The sequence below is a fragment of the Mastacembelus armatus genome, chromosome 10 (genome assembly GCF_900324485.2).
Source record: "Mastacembelus armatus chromosome 10, fMasArm1.2, whole genome shotgun sequence".
In the NCBI taxonomy this organism is placed as follows: domain Eukaryota; kingdom Metazoa; phylum Chordata; class Actinopteri; order Synbranchiformes; family Mastacembelidae; genus Mastacembelus; species Mastacembelus armatus.
In genome coordinates, this window is record NC_046642.1 from 352,455 (window position 1) to 369,367 (window position 16,913).

At 44.5% G+C, this 16,913-nt stretch overlaps 1 protein-coding gene across 4 annotated transcripts in view; it reads left to right on the forward strand.

Moving 5' to 3' along the window:
• ppargc1b (peroxisome proliferator-activated receptor gamma, coactivator 1 beta) overlaps positions 1 to 16,913 on the forward strand; it is a 78,051-nt gene that overhangs the window by 34,781 nt on the left and 26,357 nt on the right. The window contains exons 1-2 of one of the 4 annotated variants that reach the window (XM_026330224.1): positions 563 to 586; positions 1,475 to 1,564. The exons of 2 other annotated variants lie outside the window; for them this stretch is intronic. In XM_026330224.1, coding sequence (XP_026186009.1) covers positions 1,553 to 1,564 — 12 coding nt within the window. In that variant the 5' untranslated portion in view covers positions 563 to 586; positions 1,475 to 1,552. Of the gene's footprint in view, positions 1 to 562; positions 587 to 1,474; positions 1,565 to 16,448; positions 16,661 to 16,913 lie in introns of those variants that run through there. One more of the 4 variants, XM_026330225.1, reaches the window with a different exon arrangement.

Sequence of the window (16,913 nt, forward strand, 5' to 3'; positions counted from 1 at the left end):
GGAAAAACAGCTCGTAAAGCAGCTACCAGGGATGTGATTTAGGTTTCTGGCTCCATTTAGCTGTTTTTGTGTTTGTGACATCGGAAAATCTCCTGCAGCTATAATTTGAGTCAGGACTGTCGAGGACTTCTCTGTAGAACTGCCAGTAGAGCTGAGCTCCGACTAGTCTAGTTTGTTTCTAAAGTCTGAAAACACTGACCATTTTCAGGCCATGGCTGTTCCAGGTTGATGAATGGGATTTTCTTGCTTTCCAGGCAGCCATTAGTTTCCATTCATTTCAAAACAGAATAAAAATCAACTTGCAGAGCCTTAAAACCTGCCTGAAGTGGGTAATCCATCACAGTGAGCAACATGTCCTCTTATTTTAGTCAGAGTTATGGTGTGATGATGCAGTTCACAGCAGGAACTGGTCTAAAACCCTCCCCTGTGTTCTGTTCAGGCACTTTTGGGAAAGTAGGAAAAAGCAAACATAGCCTTCTTTCTACCGTGTTTTGTGGTCATCACCTCACTGTCCTCTCCTGTCAGTCGTTCTGCCTGCACCATTAAGGAGTCGTGACTGGATGGAGGGATGGAGGGAGAGGAACGGGTGAGTCGTGATGCTCAGCTTAACCTCTCTGCTCTGCGGCGCCGGGAAGAGGAGGAGAAATGGAAAGGAGGAGTCAGGATGGGGAGGTGGTAGAAAGCAAGTGCAGGGAGGTGAAAGAGCAAACGGAGTGAAAGAAAAGAGCTGAGGAGAATGAGCATTAAAGAAAGATGGAGGGAGGTGATGAAGAGGAGGAGTGACAGGGAGGAAGGGAGGGTGAGTTTGCAGACACACCGGGCCCTGGACAGGCCTCTCACACACACACACACATACACACACACACACACACACACACATTGTGACGCATCTGGCAGATGAGCTCTCAGATCAAGTGACCAAGGTCCGTTACCTTTTACCTGCTTCTCTTCTTCCCTCCAATCTTTAATTTAATCACCTCTTTTTCTTGTTTCTGTTTTCCTCCTTTATTTTCCCTTTTCTGTTGTTTCCGTGTTCACCATTTTGTTTTTCTGTTTTTGTTCACATCCCTCTCTCTTTCCTTCATTTACCTGTTTTTGTCTTCTGTCTTTCCTTCTGCTGTGTCTTCAATAAAGAAACTCACTCTGATAGAGTGGCAGCAATACAGAAAGGCCATGGACCTGCCTGTGTGTGTGTGTGTGTGTGTGTGACCAGGCCATTTAGATTCACCACTGTGATATAAGTGTATAATCTGCCTGGATACAGTACCTGGACCACGTGCACACACACACACAGCTGTAGGTGGTGCCATCTCACCGTGAGGTCGAGGCAAATTTAAATGTCTCCTTCGGTTATTCTACATGGGTCAACGTCCCTGTACTGTGTGTGTGTGTGTGTGTGTGTGTGTGGGAACAGGTGTGTGTTGTCCAAGCTGCTGTAACATTAGACACCCACTGTCATTGTCTCTGTGTAAAGGATACCAAAGTGCTGACTGACTTGCTAAACCCCAGCAGACTCTATGTGCATTTGAGGGTATATCTTTAACGTCCTGGGATGCATATACAGGTGAGTGTACTGTGTGTGTGTGTGTGTGTGTGTGTGTGTGTGTGTGTGTGTGTCGTGTTCCTCCTTACAGTATGGCTGCAGCTAATGAACATTTCCATTATCAGTTCATTTATTGTTCTTTAAGTGATTAATTTTTCAAGAAAAACAAAAGGAGCGTTTACACCTGCCCAGACGTCTGTGACATCTTCATTTGGCTAATCTGTCTCAGCAACTGTTAAAATATGCAGCTAACAATGAGAAGAAACAGAAACTGTCGAAAGCTTCACTTTGGAGAAGAGGGAACCTGCTAATTGGAAGTGGCATTTATACCTGATAAATGACTTGAAGCAATAAATTGAACATTAAAACGTTGCTCATTAATTTTCAGTCAGTAATCAGATCAGTATCATCCTATTTTACCTGCTGCTTTATGTTTCCCACCTGTTATCACTCACGGAAACATCAGCTGAACTCACTAAAAGATGCAGAAGCCTAAAATATTGGTACAAACACTGACATTGCTGATGTAGATGGTAATTACCATTAGAAATGAAAACAAGCAGTAAATAACCACAGAGAGGAGGCTGCTGTTTGTTTTAGCTTATGGTGGTGTTAGCTGGTATATCCACCCAGTTGTCAGTTTATTAGGTACACCCAGCTTCACTATATCCAAAAACCACAGCTTCCAACATTATCATCAACACTACAACCTTTATGATGGAGGACTGTTGTTGGATCACTTTTAGTTTGGTACCTGAACTCACCATGGAGTCGGTTTAATAACATATCACGTTGCTTCTTCAGGGAACAAAGGGGAGGCCAAGGAGGCAGTGGGGCTGATGGGAAATAAAGTCTTGATTTAATCAGTGCTGATTTGAGATAATCAGTCCACCACGGTCTCTTTTGTTTACAGCGATTATGCAAAGGTGTCAGAGTTAATCTGACTGACAAACTGATGCCAGCTCCTTTAGCCACTCGAGGTTCGAGCTTCTCCCTTATCGACGGCTGTTTCCCCTCAATCCAACAGTTCACAAGCTGTAAGAGTTGTATTTATCTGAATGTTTCCTAGAAAGGCCACAGTGACCTTGGGGAGACGCCGGTGTGTGTGTGTGTGTGTGTGTGTGTGTGTGTGTGTGTGTGTGTGTGTGAGTGAGATAAGCCTTTTCGATTAGTTACAGTTAGGCCTACCCCGATCACAACTGAACTGTAGGATAAAGTCGCACAAATGGGCAGTTTGGGAAGTGAGAGCACGTGTATTTTTCAGGACACAGGTGTGTTTTATTTCGTCTGTTCCAAATAGCCTGTGTGTGAATATGTTTGTACGTAAGTCTGTTTTTTCTGTGTTTAGTAATTTACCTAATTACGCATGAATAGGCATTTTCAGCTTTGTGTGTGTGCCTGGTTTACTCATGTTGTGGGGACTTTCCTTTCTTGTCTGCTCCCTATAAATCATTTGTTTGTTGAGCCTTAGGGTGATGTTAGGCAAAGGCTCAGGGCCAGACATGTAATGGTGTTGTGTTGGTTAAGGTTAGGATAAATGTCTAGGAAATAAATGCAAGATCCCATGAAGTGTGTGTGTGTGCGTGTGTGTGAGTGTGTGTGCGTGCGTGCGTCACGTTAATGCTCAGTAATGACAAGTCCTTTTGCCTGGTGACCAATCTTCACGATGCGGCTCCACATTATAATCTGCAACCGGCAGAGAAATCACAATCAGCTGCTATTTGTCTCACACACACACACACACACTCACACACACACACACACACACACACACAGGGGCTTGTTTATGTTTTTGTGTCAGAGCAAACAGGATGTGATTAGGCATGTAATTAGCTGCGAGCGTTAAGGTTTTCATCAGGTTTATGCTTCGACCTGACGGCAGAGAGAGAGTGAGACAAGTTTTAGCTGAGTCCAGTCCATCTGCTCGGTCTATGCCATGATTGACCTTGTCAGGAAATGATTAGCTGATTGATTTTCTGTTAGCCCATTGGTTTATTAGTTGATTGATTGACAGGTGTTTAAAAAGACTGGAACAGCAGGAGCGTCTCTTTTTTAAAATTCACCTGCAGTCGTTTGTCCTCTATTTTACATCCTGCTGAGAGGATCAATTAGCCAATTTGGCCTCTGCCCCCCCCCACACTTCCTCTCTCGTCTCCATCCTGTTCCTGCATATTATCGATTTAGTATTAAACTAATGTGTGGAAGTTTCTGTCCATTTATACTACAACTAGGTTTAGGTATCTTTTAAAAGTCGAACTTACTTTGAGCAAAGCGAACATGTTTTTGTACTTTGCCAAACGATCGATTTAGACGACGAGAGTTAAATGTGGCCGAGCGCTGTCATCCCCATTCAAGAACTGTTTTTAGGACGATTTCAACACCTTGTATGTCGACAAATTCAGTCATTTCAGTCGTGCTGGGATGCTATAAAAAGGGAAGTAATAAAAGAGGCATCATGCCTGTGGATGCCAACTTCACAGGCTATTAGCTCAACAGAGGGACCTGCTCACTTCCCCATTGTTCCTTTGCTTCCTCTGTAGGAACCCCCTCTCTGATATTTCAGCTTTCAGCAGTGGTGTGTGTGGTGCTGTGGAGGACAGCGATCATAAAACACACCTGTCATGTTTTACCACCTTGTCCAGGACCTTAGTCCATTAAAAACGTCCCTTGGGAGTTTCTATAAATTCAGGTGATTTTCTCACTTGATAACTGATTAAGGCCTTGGTGATATTATTATCATTATTATTATTATTATTATTATATAACAGGGCCACAGGCTCGTATTTACCTACAACAGCATCGGCTTCCTTCCCTTCTTTGTTTCTCTGACATAATGAGGAGCCTCAGCTTTTTGTCAGACTAAGCCAAACGTGTAGACGTTGCTGGTGCATCGTCCTTTATTTTGCAGACGGCACAGTCAGGAGGCTGGTCCAGGGTCAGGGCAGTGGAACAGATCAGAGACCAGAATCCAAAGGAGACCACGTCCTGGCCAGAGGCTAGACCGAATGTTTATAGAAAAGTTCCAAATTAAATTTTTAAAGTATAATTGAAATTTAATTGGACCACCAATATACAACTCAAAAATATATTGAATCTGTGACTTTCCCTTCATGCTGATTAAATTACTGTTAAAATTAACAATACTATAAGCCTGGCTAATTTAATCTGATTGGCTGGGATCAGGGTCACAACTGCCCGTCAGACTAATCTGATTGGCTCTCTGCTGAATTAAGGTCAGCTGAAGTGATGGATTTGGAGTTTTAAAATAAATGTGGTGAGATGTGATTGGTCGATTGGCCAGGTTGTAATCAGGCTCAGGTATGTGTGTGGGGTAAATACACACTTAGATAATGAGCCTGCACAACCTTTCTATTCCACGATTCTTTCAAAACTACGATCCTCTTCATCTGCATACACGCTCACACACGTGCGCCATCATTAACCCCTCCCCCCTGCCGACCTTTGACCCTAGCCCTGCGACAAAGGTCACTGATTTTCTTCAATCCTGTTAAGAGCTTTATAAACCCTGCCTGGATGAAAAGATAGATCAGCAGCCAGGAGGAGCGATATAGTGAGAAGACTGAGGAGGAGACGAGGGTTTCTAACACATATGGATTATTGAGGAGCAATTACTTTCAGATTACAGGAAGCCACAATTAGCCAATATTTAGCTCCAAGGACATAAAAGCTGAAAATTAAACCAACCAAGAGTTCAGGGTGACCCCGCTGGCAGCAGGAGAAAGATGCAGGGAGAAGAAAAATGAAAAGCCAGATGTGGACAGCTGTGGATCGATGGGTGTCCCTGGTTGATGGCTTCTCTTGTGATTTGGGAGCTTTGACCTTGATGCCTTGTGCAAGTGGAGGACTCATATGTGTTAAGTCCACATTAACCCAAACCTTACTGCTTAAATGCAAATATGTACAGTACAGGGAGAGAAGAATGGGGAGCAAGAAAAAATGAGTGGATGAATAAAAGCAGAAGCTGAAAAGAAATGTGGGTAAATTAGATGTGAAATAAACAGGAAGGAGGTGAGGGAGAAACGAAACCTCACGAGGGCCGACTACAAAAAGGAATAAGCAGAGAAGGAAGAGGAAAAGATGCGATGAGCGAGGGAGTTGGTGTCGGATACACTGACCACACTGATGGATTCAGTCCTGAAGCAGCAGAGGGAAGGCGGCAGCTTCGAGTGATCGATGAGTCTGTCGGGTTACGACAAAATGCATTCTTAAAGTTAGAGTCCAGCTGCACTGACGTCATGCAGGACGCAGCTCATGTTTTCAGGCCATACGACACAGGGAGTCAACCAGGTTTACTGGTTTATACTGGGCAACTACACACTAAAGCTTTATTAGTGTTTCTAAACAGAGGAGCCCACACACAGAACCCTAATGCACCGATGGATGGAGTGCAGCGGTTCTGGTGCAGCTGGAGGCCAAGTGCTCTGGAATTACATACTGGGCCAGCTGGACACCTGAGACTGGAGCAGCATTAGAGGCTGAGGGTTAAAGCAATTTAATCAACAGAGGTCTCTCTCAGGCAGTTTGGAAAGTGATGAGCAGAGACTGACAGTGACGACAGAAAGGACACAGGGTATTATGATTTCACTGCCTGCGCCTGAATTAAAAATACTCAAAACACAGAATCCCAAATGAATCTTTTAATGAAGCCCTGGTTGAATAGTTTGCTATGTTTTAACCTTTACAAATATCTTTTGTGTTATTGATCCTTTAACCTTAATCAAAGTCTGGTTTAATCACTTTAGTTTGGCCTTTGGCTCCATGGAATTCGGGAAATGCCAAAGTCATTGAAAAGCTGCTCTATTAAATCGTATTTTATCGCCTGTCTGTTCCCGTCTTGAACTTTTTCAGCTTTTGAAACACAAACCATATCCCCACAGTTCAACTGAAAGTGAAACCGACTCAATCCTCTTAAACTCAGTGTGTCTGCAGCGCGTCTCAGCTGCCACCACCGTTCTTATTTCCGAGCCCTGAGTCGTCTTTCCTCCTCCGATCCCATTACCAGGCAGACTCGCTACCTGCAGAGTCAAGATGGCAGTCCTCGGCTGTGTTTAGCTCGCCATTCTGTCTCGTCTTCATCCCTGCGTCGTCATCATTCTCCACACTGTCACTCAGGATTTTTCTGCAGGTCTTTGGGTTGTGGATGTTTACAGTTTTGACTTCGATGCTGCTGTCAGCCCAGGTTTGGCTTCTGAGCAATGCTGGTCTTACATGCACAGAGCTTTGTGATCCTAAAGTGTGTTAGTTGTTTGTGCAAGTAAGAAAGAAATCATGTGTTTTGTTAGTGAAGTGTTGATCGTACATATCGACGAAAATATTTCAAATGAAATTTTCATTAATTTTTATTTGTAACAGAAAATAACCAAAGACACTGAAACGTCTCAAAACATTTAGAGAAACTGAAAACAATCTAAAACAAACCATCTGTATTTAGTTTGAAACTCTGGAAATGATGAACATTGAGTCACATTTCTGTTGTATTATACATAACGTGGTGTCTGTGCACGAATAGACTGTTTTAAAGTCTGTGTTTCCACATTTCCCTTCATCGCTGCCTCCAGCTCGTCATCTGTCAACCCCCCCCCCCAAGCTGCTGCGCTGCTCCTGATTGGCTGTGGCCTTATCCGTTGGCCAGCGGAGCAGTCCGGTTTAGCCTTGACTGCTAATCTGACAACAGTTCTGCAGGGTGATTAGAGCTGAGGATGGTGTAGAGCAGGTGTGTCTCTGCTTACTGCTCAGAGACTGTAGAGGACGTGCAGCATAGACCTGGAGGTGCATCTGCATGCAGCTCAGGTAGACGCATTGCGTCCTGCCTCCAATTTGTAGATTGTGCTGTTTACAGATAAATACTGTAAATAAGACAAACAAATGCATGTCACCTACTGGACACCTACTGACTGCACTTTAGTCTGTTTGGCTCAGTGAGTCAGTTTCCATCCCTTGGTCATTAGCCTCTTACATTCAGGGGGCGAGGATTCACCTGGGTTGGCGCTTCCACATTTAGCGTCTGTGCCTCTACTGCTCTTCCTAGTGGAGGATGGAGGGATGATGGAGGGATGATGGAGGGAGGGGGGGATAAAGCCAGATTAGGCTGCAGAGACAGAGGTCGGCTGGAGGTGAAATCAGTGTAACGGATCTCCTGGCAGGAAAAGCTGTAGACGGGCTGGAATTCATGCCTTCATTCACCTGACAAAGGTGACTCTGGCAGATCACCGTTAAGTTTTAATTTCATGTTGTTGTCGTGTCAGTTGCTGCTTCTTAATGCTTTGTCAGTGGGGCCATTAACAAGGCAGGCAGTGTCGACCTTGGCTTAGATTTGTGGGATTTTTTCTTGGTGTTTGTGAGGGTCATTATGAGAATAATTTTCACATCCCCTTATGCTCCGTGTCTGAAAAACAAAGACTGAAAGCAAAACAAAAGAAAAGGTTACTGCTCTACATAAAGTCTGAACACACTTCGCTCTTTTGAAGTCTGCTTAATGCAAGTTTGTTGTAAAAGCAAATCCTGAGTACAGATGGTTGGAAGGCATGTAAATCCACAATTTGGCTAAGTCACCCTCAGTTTGGGTAAATCAGGGAAGTTGGGAAAAGAACAGGAAAAAAAAGCTGTTAGGGAGAACTTTGCATGGCGGATGTTAAAACTGAGCAAAACTGAAATGGGAACTGTTTAAAAAAAAAAAAAAGACCACTTCTCTGTGGATTTTACACTTCCTGTCTCTTCCCCAGGACCAAATATTCCTCACCCAGCCCGCTGTTGTACAAACCTCTGAGCGTTGCACCTTTTAAAGGCAGGCGGTTGGAAAACAAGAGTGAGAAGGTATTTGATTAAAGCCCAGACTGGAAGTGGCATCAGCAGCGTTCAGTAACACTAGTTGTATCGACTGAAGGCCAGAAATCATTTGGGGATTTTGTTTGTGCGCAAGAAAGAAACCGAGACATGAAGGAAGTGAAAGAACGTGTTGGTCAATAAGAGACTTTATGTGGGAATGAGTTTTTGTGAGAAATTGAGCTTGTCTGTCCCTTTCATTTTTCCACCTGTCCTCCATCACACTGCCACTTACAGGAGACTGATAGTAATGAGGTCAGAGGTCAGAAATGCTCCTAAACTTTAGATGACCTTCTTCATAAATGCTGAATAACCAGCTGTCAAACTCTTGCACACACTGAGGTTGGCAGTGCGGTACCTGGATTAGTCCTTATTGCGGTTATTGCTGTGGCTCAAGGTGTCAGGACTGAGACGTTTATACCTCATCGCTTTCAGCCTTGACCCCGTTTGTTGGAGACGGTTCAAGCTGCAGCGCTTTGGGGGTGTGGCCTGTTTTTGTGTCAGCTCTTTGAATAGTGTCTTGTGAAGCACTGGCTTTGTCCCTGAGGGTTGGATATAAGGCCGATGCCACTCTCATGTCTGTGCGTGACTCCTGTAGCTCTGCAGAATAAAGACTGGAAACACTAACTAAAAGCTAACGAGCCTCATGTTACATGTAAAAAGCAGAAAGAGAAGCAGCAGATCTGCTACGTTATTCAGCCGTTAGCTACAATTGGATTATTTTCCTAAGAACATTCATTTGCTCTAGTGTCTTGATCAGCATCCAAGCAGGGCAGGGTGAGTGACATTAATCTGGGACTGACTGTCCACGCACACGCACACACACACACACACACACACACACACACACACACACACAGACACCGGAGCAGCAGCACTCAGCAGCGCTGCACTTTCTTCTCAATTGGCCTGATTTGTGCTCAGCACACACGTCCATCACTGCCTGACTGACTGCTGGTCCCTCACTCACTTACAGGGAATTAACTGAATTAACAGAATGCTCCTTTAAACGTACAGCAAACGAAGCCACTTTAGCTGCTTGTCCAATCATTAAAGCTGGTGTGTGTGTGGGGGGGGGGGTCACACATTCACATCAATCACTTCATGTGTCATATGGCAGCAACATGCACAAGGTCAAGGCCACACACACGCACACACGCCGCTGCCGCTAGAGCTCATCTGATTAGATTTCATTGGTCCCACTGTGATCCCCATGCACTTGCATCATCAAGCTTTTGTGTGTGTGTGTGTGTGTGTGTGTGTGTGTGAGAGGGGTCACCTGTGTCTGGCAGAGGCTCCCCATGTCACCAGCAGCCTGTGGAAGAACTGGTCATGAGACTGGAATAAGAGCTAAATATAGTCGCACACTCATGCTGTCTGTAAGTGCAGCAACTGCACGAACCAGTGAATTCATCAAAGAATCAGGCAGATTTGCATTCTGGGTAATGTCGCCTATCTTTCCATCTATATCATCTTACATGACACATTTGTTTTTTACTGGTGTGTGTGTGTGTGTGTGTGTGTGTGTGTGCTGAAAGTGTTTCCTCTAAGATCCAAGTCTCTGGCAAACACCTGAATGTTTTTATTAAGAACCTTAATTTTTTGCAGTCGTGACTTAAAAATGGCGACACCTGAGGAGGTGACTGTGTTGTAAAGAGATCACAGCAGCAGAAGTGGCAATGAGCTCTATTACTTTCCCTGGAAAAGTTCTCTCTGTTCGAGCTGTTTTTTGTTCAGTACCTGCTGCTGCTCGTATTTAACATCGTTATTCACTGGCACCGCTTTCCAGTTGCCTAATTGCATCCTGTGGTGACACAGCAGTCATTTCTGAGGATGTGCACATGTGCATGCCCTGAAGGAACGTGGGGCATGTCCGATAACCGTCATGGGCACGAGTGCGTAGCTGAAAGCAAGTGTATCAGTCTGAAAACCACTTCGGCATCTGTGAAACCTGCTAATCTTCTAGATAGAGACGGAAACGTGATGTTGAACAAAAATAATAATAAAAGTACAGACGTGTTTGTTTTGCTGTGAATCTGCAGCTGCTCAGTCAAACATCTGGAAAAATGCAGATTAAACATGAAATAATGATTCCCACTGATCTCTATCCTAATTTCCCTGCGAGTCTGACTTTGAACGTCTGTAATCACACTGCTCATAATTGGCTTTTTGTGGCCTTATTATTGAACTAAGCATCAGAAGTGTTCTCCATCCATTATCTCCATATACAGCTCATACCCAACATAAACATTTGAGAGAGCTTTTCCATTTTCTCTTTTGAAAACATGGCCTCCATTAGCCGTTTGCTTGTAAAACACATCTGTGCGTCGATGCTTTTAAAGTCCCTGGTTTGTTTTTGAGTCTTAAGAAAAGAGCGAAAAACAAAAACGCAGCTAAAAATATAATCTGCCTCAGTGACAAATGATGTTTGGGAAGTGCAGCAGCACAGCAATTAGTGATTACCACCAATTGCTAAGTGTCAGTTTTCTGTGCTCATTGCTCAGCGTCCACATGCCGGGTTCCTCATCTGTGGGCTCACGTGCCGATCATTTGTGATCACTGTGGGGTCAACTGGGGTGTCATTTATAAACCACCTCCTGTCAAAGTGACCTACAAGAAAGTGGGAGTTAAGGGAGAGGGACACATAAGAGCATGGACGTTGCCTTATATCTTCCTTGTCACTTCAACGTGCAAGGCTAGAAGGTGATTACAACTCTCCATCCAGCTCTTCTCATCACCATTTCTCAGCTATATGGCCTCTGGTCTGTCACTTAACCTTCACACGTACCCCTCCCCATATTCTGCATGACAATGTCTCTCAAAGACAGGTTGAAGGCATGCACCTCCATCATATCCATAAAGGTCAGCGCCGAGGTTTAATGCTGCTGGAGCTCGTCACTTCGGATGGATAAAAAAAATGAGCCATGTGAGATTTTTTGAGAATTGAGGTGAAGTCAGAATAAGTTCTGCAGTGAGCGGGTAGGACCATCTTTGTCTTTGCGTGCAACCAAAACCTCTAGAGCTGGTACTGAAGGGTCAAAGCCAATTATTCGTGCAGTGCTCTTCAGAAATCATCCCTTATATTGAGGGGAGATTTATTGTTTCATGCCGTGATCTACAGCTGAGGGCTGAGGGAGTTTGACCTTGTATGGTGGTGGTCCTGTATCTGTGTGTGTGTGTGTGTGTGTGTGTGTGTGTGTGAAGGGGAAGTTTGGACAGTCCAGACCGCTGGCGAAGCCTCCTCGGCACATGACTGGGCTTGTGACTGACCTTACATAACATTACAAAAAGGCTGCTGCAGAGCTCCCAGGACCCGGGCCTTTGATTTCTCTGAGCACATCAGTGAGGGAGCACGTTATTTTCGGAGTCATGTAACAGATGGATTTGGTCTGTGCAGAACATGCACATGTATCATGACTCGTATGTCTGCCATAATTTATGCCACAAAATCTAGGTCAATTAAAGTCTTGCTGCTCAGGCCTAAGCCAACCAATCCCAGATCATTTCAGCCTCCGAGAAATCCTTGTGCAACTCAAAATCCCGAAATGTTGTTCGTGGAAAACTAATTGACAGACATGCAGCTTTACCTCAGCACCATGGTGAGAAGTTAACCGTGAGATAACCATTGGAAGAATGTGCTGTGTGAGTGGGTGTTTGTGTGTTTAAAGATAGAAAAGAAGGATGCAGTCCAGAACATCCACATGCTAAAACACCACCACAGAGTCTCGCTGCCCTTTCCATATCCACTCGCCCGTTTTAGCCCAGATATCTCTCCCATGTGCAGGTCTGCTATAAATAGCACACGTTTAATGCGCGATTGTCCCAGCAGGTTCTTCTCGAGGGGGGAGTGAGCACTGTTTTTACCACGGCAGAGATTAACCACAAATGGAAGTGACTGTGATCACTGCACTGGGATGCCCTTTACATGCATTTTTTATAGTTTTTGTATGTTTCCAAAGGTCAAAGGTCAGGACTAATTTTGGATTGCATTAGAAAATGCAAAATGTAGATATTGTGCAATATATACTTTGGGTGTTTGCTCGGCTCAGTGCATTTGTTTCAGCATTGCTCCTCATACTTTCAGTCATTATTTTCACTAAATCCTGTCCGTAACTTTAAAGTGTCTGCGTTAATTTCATGCCCATTTGCTTAATCTCACCATTCTGCTGCTCCATTTAGGCCATAACAGATTTAGACAGACACAGTGACTGATGTGTTCATTCATGGGATGCTATTGTGTTGTGCCATTACACTTCATTGCAACAGGGAAGAATAAACCACATATAACACATTTACTTTTTGCAGGGGAACCGACTGAGAGCTGTGTTTTCCAGCAGAGACCCTGATTTGTATTCATACCTCAGATTTCTGGGTTTCAAACTCTGCTTTGCTTAAGGCCACCTCAGTAGGGGATGTGAAACAGAGTGAGGTTCCTTTCATGCACTGACACAGTTTATAGATTCAGACATGCAAATGTAGCTAGAGGCTCGCTGTTCTTACGTCTTGGGCTCATTGTGGTGTGAACTGGGTTTGACCCGGTGCAGGAGGGCGCAGTTCCTGGGAAAGAGGAGATGAGCTGCCAAATTTTATCAGCCTCTCTACATTTTTCTTTTCGACTTAGAGAGTTACTGTCTGGCACAGTTTTAGGACTGAGAATGGAGACTTCAGCTGGATAAAAGCTCATGTCACAGCCTCCAAACGAAACTGTTCAGTACCTGCAGTTTAAAGCTCATGTGACTTCACCAGGATGTTATTTCCTTATTCAGCAAAATCTCTGTTTAACTTTCGTCACATAGCAGTAATTGAGCTCAAGGTGAGTGTTTATTTCTAAACAGGTGACAGTAACTATGTCTCATTGTCTGACACTTCAGCTTCTGTTAACAATGAAGATAACCTGTTCTCTCACCCATTATCTTTCCAAGACCTTCAGCACAGGTGGCACCAGCACAGAAAAGCTCATGCAAACAGTGTTCGTTTGATATGAGGAGTTTGATATGCAGTGTCATGTGTGAGACAGTAATGAGCTTTGGAACCTGCAGCTTAAAACATTTGTTTTCTTGTGAGACTTTGTTCCACCTCCTTCAGAATATGACAATAGCTGCTGGAGAAATAATTAGCCAGTGCTGAAGCTACAGGACTAATCCACTGATCAAAGACTTGCAGCCTGTAGCTGCAGCTGTGGTCACTTCAGATTCACAGCACTAGATTTCAGCAGTGGCCCAGATTCATAGCAAAAAAGAAAAAGCCACAAAAACTTCCCAAACCACATCAGTCTGATCCACTTCTGTGCCCTGTTCAGAACCAGCTGTTGGTGGCTCCAGCTCTCGATTGGTTAGAGCCTGAACGTGAACCTTTCTGCATCTGTTGTAAAGTCCTGTATGTACGGCCCTACAAACAACTATTTGCATGTTTGAGATCAGAGGTCACTGCACTCAGACGATAAATACTCCGTGATGTTCAGCTTTCACGCAAAATACGTGGGGAAAAGGAAATAAGCACTGAGCAGAGACGGCGTTGCTTCCCGCTGAGCTGCTCGGTTGCCTTCCTTCCTCGCCGTCTGTGAGTCATGTTGTGTAGCTGTCAGGGGCTTCGTGGTTATTCAGCACTGGGAACACGCACACGCCACATTCGCCGGCCGCCTGTCGCCTTCTGCTGCCACACAGAGGATGTTCCAAGTGCACGTGTGTCCCAGGTTTTATATGCACAGGATGTCCTGCTGTTGAATATGTGTGTGTATCTGTGTGTTCCTGGTGTGTGTGTGTGTGTGTGTGTGTGGTGCCCATGTTTTTATTGATTGACAGCTGCAGTTGGGAGAAGGAAGGTGAGGAGAAAGGAGAGAAGCTGGATGGAAACAATGAGGAGAGGAGGAATATAGAAGCGAAAAGGAAGGACAGACCCTGAGAGAGGCAGAAGAATAGAAGAGGCAGAGGACAGTTAAAGGCAGATGATGAAAAAGAGGAAAGATATAAATATGGAAGAGAAGGAAGGAGGAAAGCTGAAAGGAAACAGAAGAGATTGACATGAGAGGATAAATGAGGAAAAGGAGGTAAAGAAAATGGGAAAGGAAAAGGAAAAGCAAAGGCTAGAAAGAAAAAAGGACGAATAAAAAGAAAAATGGTTGAAGGTAGAGTGGAGGGAGAAAGGTGGAGGAGAGTCAGAGAGGGAACAGCAGGAGGAGAGAAGAGCAAGGAGGAAAGGGAGATATAGGTGGAGATAGAGGAAAGAAGTGACACTGATGGAGAGGAAGGAGGAGGAGGAGCGAAGGAGCCGTGGAGGGGGAGGAGTCAGGCACGTGAGGGGGGTGTGAGCTGCAACACACACACACACACACACACACACACACACACACACAGAGGTGAACACACAAAACACACACACCTGCATCAGCCAGTAGAGGCAGAGGAAGCCAAGGGAGGACCTGATAGAGGACACCCTGTCCCCACTGATCCACTTCCTGCTTCTCTTCTTCTTCTGCTGCTCTATGAAGTCACGACTGCCCCCCATCATTCTTCACTGACCCACATCTTTTCCTTTCTTTAACCCACTACCTTCCCATCCCTCCTGTCTTCTCGTCTTTCCTTCCTTTAGTCTCTCCTTTATTTTAGTTTTCTTCCTGCTGCCTCTCTCCTGCTTCACCACGTCTGTGCTGCTCTGCTGTGCAGCTTATGACGCCGTAAATGAGACCAGCTCAGGTTTTTCTTTTCTTTGTCCCGAATAAACACCCCCCTCAGACCGAACACACACACACGCACACACACACACACACACACACACATCTTACGAGGGAAAAGTTGGACGAGGTTGTTTGATGTCGAGGATCATAAACACAACATGATATTGTAGTGATTAAAAACTCAATCTGGATGATGGAAAGTGTGTGTGTGTGTGTGTGTGTGTGTCAGTGTGCAGACACAGGTTAATGAGGGAAGTGATGATAACTATCACAGACAATCCTAATCGTGGACTCTAAGGACATTTAAAATATGTTAGAAGAAACAAGTGTTTTTGAAAATGAAAGAAAAAAGTGAGAATTAATTTGAATTCAAATTAAAAGCACAAAATAAGCGACGAGCTGTGTGGAAGCAGAGATAATCAATTATTATTTAGTGACTTCACTGTGAATGTGTAAACTGCTTTGTTCATTAGTTTTTGGAAAATGTCATTCTGAAGGCTGCTCCTGTGAAGGGAAGGGGACAGAGCAGCGTCGGTGCTGTCTCCTAATGTTTCATATGAGCTGAGTAAAATCGTTAAAAACCATATTCACTGTTAAAACTCGACCATGTTGTCGTCGTGATGATCCATCGTACATGGATGACACATGGTACAGGACCAGCACTGAGGCAGGTCGCAAAGCTGTTGGATATTTCCTCCAGCATTAAAAAGAAAATATGACATTATGTCTGTGATGGACTGGGGACCTGTCCAGGGTGGACCCCTGCCTTTCACCCAAAGAGAGCTGGGATAGGCTCCAGCAGATCCCTGGGACCCTGGTTAGGACTAAGGGGGTCTAGATGATAGATGGATGGACATACTCTTGGTCTTTCTGCAGACTGTGAGTTTCTATAATGTGTTGTCCATTCAGTAAACGTGTATGTTAATAGACCATGTGGATATTTGTTGCTCAGCAAACTTTAAAAGTGTAAAGTCACAGACGTTTTGTTTATTGATTGTACAAAATACCTGAGGAAACCTGAGACTCTCCGGTTTGGTTCGGTTTGAAATGGTTTAACTGGTGGATCCTGTTTGCACAATGAGACGAATGGAATAGGAAGTGTGTGTGTGTGTGTGTGTGTGTGTGTGTGTGTGTGTGTGTGTGTGTGTGTGTGTGTGTGTGTGGGCGGGGCTGAGTTTGTGTGAATGAAAAACAGGCTGTTTCCTCATTGTGCACACAGTAGGTCATTGGTTAAACGATACAGCACAGTCCAGTTGGATTGGTTTCTGTGCCCAAATATTTCCTCCTCCTCACTCTCTCTGCTGCTTCGCTGTCACGTGATCCTCTCCGGAGAGACCACAACCACTTCCCCTCACACTGAGTCACGTACGCACTCTTCCTGTTCTTTACCATCCGCTCAGTGACGTTCTCAGTTTCTGCAGTGCGTTGTGCCTGCAGACCACGTGGCAGCTGCTTCTCGCTGGAACGTTGTTGAGGTTTTCCATGTGTTCTGCAGCCCTAATGGGTTCTTCTGGGTTCATGGCTTCTTGTCTTTTTGAGGCGCATTGTTGAAGAGGTCCAGGAGCTTTTGAGAATAGCTGAAGATTTAGGGATTTATTGAGGTTATATTTTTTGTGAGAGTATTAGAATTTATTGATGGAGTTTCATTAAGTGGTTTCACTGATTTTCAGTGGTGCTGGGGTTGAGGTTTGTAGGAATCTACCAATCAGTGTGTTTAATTAACTGTGGGTTTAAATCTGAATCTGTGTAACAACGTTTGTCACAGCTCAGCATTACTGCCATGGAAATAAATCTGCATAATATTTGTAGTGTCCTGCATTGTCTTGGATTATCTCTTAGCTTTTCTGAGCACAG